This window comes from Arachis ipaensis, chromosome B06 (genome assembly GCF_000816755.2).
Source record: "Arachis ipaensis cultivar K30076 chromosome B06, Araip1.1, whole genome shotgun sequence".
In the NCBI taxonomy this organism is placed as follows: Eukaryota; Viridiplantae; Streptophyta; class Magnoliopsida; order Fabales; family Fabaceae; genus Arachis; species Arachis ipaensis.
The window spans coordinates 4,952,830-4,956,227 of record NC_029790.2 but is presented as its reverse complement, the minus strand read 5'-3'; the positions used below and the strand labels follow the sequence as shown (position 1 = coordinate 4,956,227).

The window sequence follows — 3,398 nt, the reverse complement described above, 5'->3', positions numbered from 1 at the left end:
TTAGATACCAAATATATGACTTTAATACCATGAGTAATTTACTGTTTGCAAATGAGTTACAAGAAGTAGATGATTGCACAAAAATGTACATGCAAATAACTCTACATAAATTTCAGCTATGAAACTATACCCAATCACTTACGGTGTGTTTGGGAAATCCGTTGGAAAGGAAGAATCACGTTTAGACTTTTTCAAAGTTTTAATTTTTGGTTTGGCAAATTATTTTTTTATAAACGCAGAAGTGATTTTACTACCAAAACTAGCAACTATTTTTAGTTTCTGCGTTTTTTTAATGGGCTTTTAGCTATGGATACTAATCATTTAATGTGTGTTTGGATTACAGTTTACAAACGAAAATTTGCATAAAATTGATTTTGTAAAATTGATTTTAATGATAAGTTAGTTTGAGTTAACGTGATTTATGTTTATAAACTGTAATCCAAACACATGCTGTATATATTTGGATTGGCATTTATCAAATTGGAGTTTGAATGAACATGATTTTATGATGCATCTGCAGAATTATGTAACTCAAGAAGACTATTTCCTGGGAACTCTAACAGTGAGGGAAACACTAACATATGCTGCTCATCTGAGACTTGCTGCAAACAAGAGCAAAGATGAGATTGACAAGGTTGTAGCCAAGACGCTCGATGAAATGGGTCTTGAAGAATGTGCAGAGAGCAGGCTTGGGAATTGGCATTCAAGAGGAATAAGTAAAGGAGAGAAGAGAAGACTCAGCATTGGCATTGAAATCTTAACTCAGCCTCATATACTTTTGCTTGATGAACCTACCAGTGGATTGGATAGTGCTGCTGCTTTCTTTGTCATTTCATCTCTCACAAGCATAGCACATAATGGAAGAATAGTATTATGCTCCATTCACCAACTTAGCAGTGAAGTTTTCAATCTCTTTGATGATTTGGTGCTCCTTGCAGCAGGTGAAACTGTCTATTTTGGAGAAAGAACTAATGCTATTAAGGTGGGTGGTGAAAAGTTAGACTCTTTTATTTTCTAAGGTCTTATTTCGTCCTATTTTAGTTCTTTGGTTAAAAACTTAAAATTAATTGTTTTTTTTGTCTTAAGAACTACAACTACCCAAAATGTTATATCTAAAACTTGAAGAACTTACTAGATTCTATTCTTCCAATTCAGTTCTTTGCTGATGCAGGGTTTCCTTGTCCAACAAGAAAGAATCCTCCGGAGCACTTCCTTCGATGCGTTAGTCCAGAGTTTGATAATGTTCTAAGTCTAATGCGGTCCAAAAATGTCAATGTTAGTACATAAAAAATTATCTTGTAGTAATTGTTTCAATGTTTTTAGACTTTTCTTAAAATGCTTTTATTGTTTGTGTTTTTTATGTTTAGGATACCCCATCATCATGGAATTCTTTAGTGAATATGACTACAGAGGAGACCAAATGGAATCTGATAAACAGTTTCAAGAATTCCATGCATTCAGCAAATGTGAGAGAAAAAATCAGAGAAATCAAACTAAGAGTAAGTCAGTTTATAAGATAACATTCCTCTATTGTTTGTATTTCATTAAATTTCAATTCAATATGTTGCAGAAAGAAGCTGTTATTGAGAGAGCATATGATACTAGCACACTGAAGCAGCTATGCACTTTGACTCACAGATCATTCCTTAACATGACTAGAGACATTGGTTACTACTGGTTAAGGATCTTGTTCTACATCTTAGTATCAGTGTGTGCTGGTTTTCTTTATCTAAATGTAGGAACAAGTAATAATGCAATCTTGCCAAGAAGCAAGTGTGATGGATTCATCTATGGCTTTATGACCTTCCTTTGTATTGGTGGCATGCCCTTCTTCCTTGAGGAGTTAAAGGTACACAAATCTCAAATCATGCCAATGGATTATGGAAACAAAAAGAGTCTCACTTCCTTCATGATTTCGAGTACTAGGTGTTCGAAGGCGAAAGGTTTGGGAGGCGTTATGGCGAGGCCATTTACGTGCTGTCGAGTTTCATATCATCACTCCCTTTTGTTGTTGCCATTTCCCTGACTTCAGGAACAATACTTTACCACATGGTGAATTTTCACCCTGGATTCTCTCATTACTGCTACTTTTGCATAAACCTCTTCTGCAGCATTTCTGTCACAGAAGGCTCCATGCTTGTGGTTGCAGCACTAGTCTCCAACCAATTGCTAGCTATTGTAACTGCAGCTGGTGTATCTGTAAGCATTTCATCTTCACACAGCGAGCAGATCACTCGACTAATCTAAGTTGGTTTTGATAAAAGTTTGAATTTTCAAATAGGTACTCATGTTGATGCCATCAAATGTAGCCAGAAGGATAACAGACATTCCTAAATTCTTCTGGCGCTATCCAATGTCCTACATCAGTTATATTGCATGGTCCATAGAGGTACAAATGTTCATACTCATATTATACAACATCAAGCATCTCATACTAGTCGATGTGAAACCTGGGGCATCCCATAATCCGCAAGTCCCTAACACATTCACACACATATATATATCATGGTAATGCATGATTGATATATTAACACAGGAATCTTTATTGTGAGAATCAGGGTCAATACAAGAATGACTTCGTTGGACTTGAATTTGAACCACTAATACCTGGGGATAGGAAGATAAAAGGTGAGGTGATACTTAAGGAAATACTTGGAATCCAAACAGATTATTCAAAATGGTGGGATGTTGGAGTCTTGGTTTTGTTGTTAATATCTTATAGAGTGCTTTTTTACTTGGCTCTTAAGCATAGGGACAGAGCTTCATCAATATTACGCACCACAATGAGTGAATGACTCTCCTTCACATTTTACTCACAAGAGTAGTCAATATCCTCATCTCACATAATTAAGGATAAGCGCTTCATATTTTTATCTTACTACATATATTTTTGAGTAAAAACTCACTTGTAGTAATTTTTGTATGGAATTAATAATTAAAATTTATTATATGTTTAATAATTTTTAATGATTAATTTTAGATAAAAATAAATGTATTTGAGAATCTATTCTCCATTATTTTTCTGTCTCTCATTTCCATGTCATAGTTAAATAATTTGGGGTTTTACATACGGATTAGGAAATTGATTTTGAACTTCCCACTTTATAGGAATTTGAATTCATTTATTTTTAAAAAAGTCATAATTTTTTTATATTAGAGTTGTAAAAATCTATATTTTTGTTATTTTCATTGTTTACAAATAATTAAAGAAGAAAGTTAGAAAAAAATGAATTCAACTGAAAATACCAAAATATATTATAAAATGATGAATTAATTTTATAACTATGATGATGTATTTAAATGTATTTAGTAAAGAGATATTATGCCAAGATATGATTTGTAAATAGACTAAATAGTATAGTAGTGAGAATCTTATATAATATGTATAATTAAGCTAA

At 33.1% G+C, this 3,398-nt stretch overlaps 1 protein-coding gene across 3 annotated transcripts in view; it reads left to right on the top strand.

The window, feature by feature from the left end:
• The window catches only part of LOC107645495 (ABC transporter G family member 15), a 5,104-nt gene extending 2,173 nt beyond the window's left edge, over window positions 1-2,931 (top strand). For 2 of the 3 annotated variants that reach the window (XM_016349531.2, XM_021103785.1), the window contains exons 3-9: window positions 521-982; window positions 1,156-1,275; window positions 1,368-1,499; window positions 1,571-1,849; window positions 1,927-2,199; window positions 2,282-2,389; window positions 2,559-2,931. In XM_016349531.2, coding sequence (XP_016205017.2) covers window positions 521-982; window positions 1,156-1,275; window positions 1,368-1,499; window positions 1,571-1,849; window positions 1,927-2,199; window positions 2,282-2,389; window positions 2,559-2,795 — 1,611 coding nt within the window. In that variant the 3' untranslated portion in view covers window positions 2,796-2,931. The remainder of the gene's footprint in view (window positions 1-520; window positions 983-1,155; window positions 1,276-1,367; window positions 1,500-1,570; window positions 1,850-1,926; window positions 2,200-2,281; window positions 2,390-2,558) is intronic. The other variant, XM_016349532.2, reaches the window with a different exon arrangement.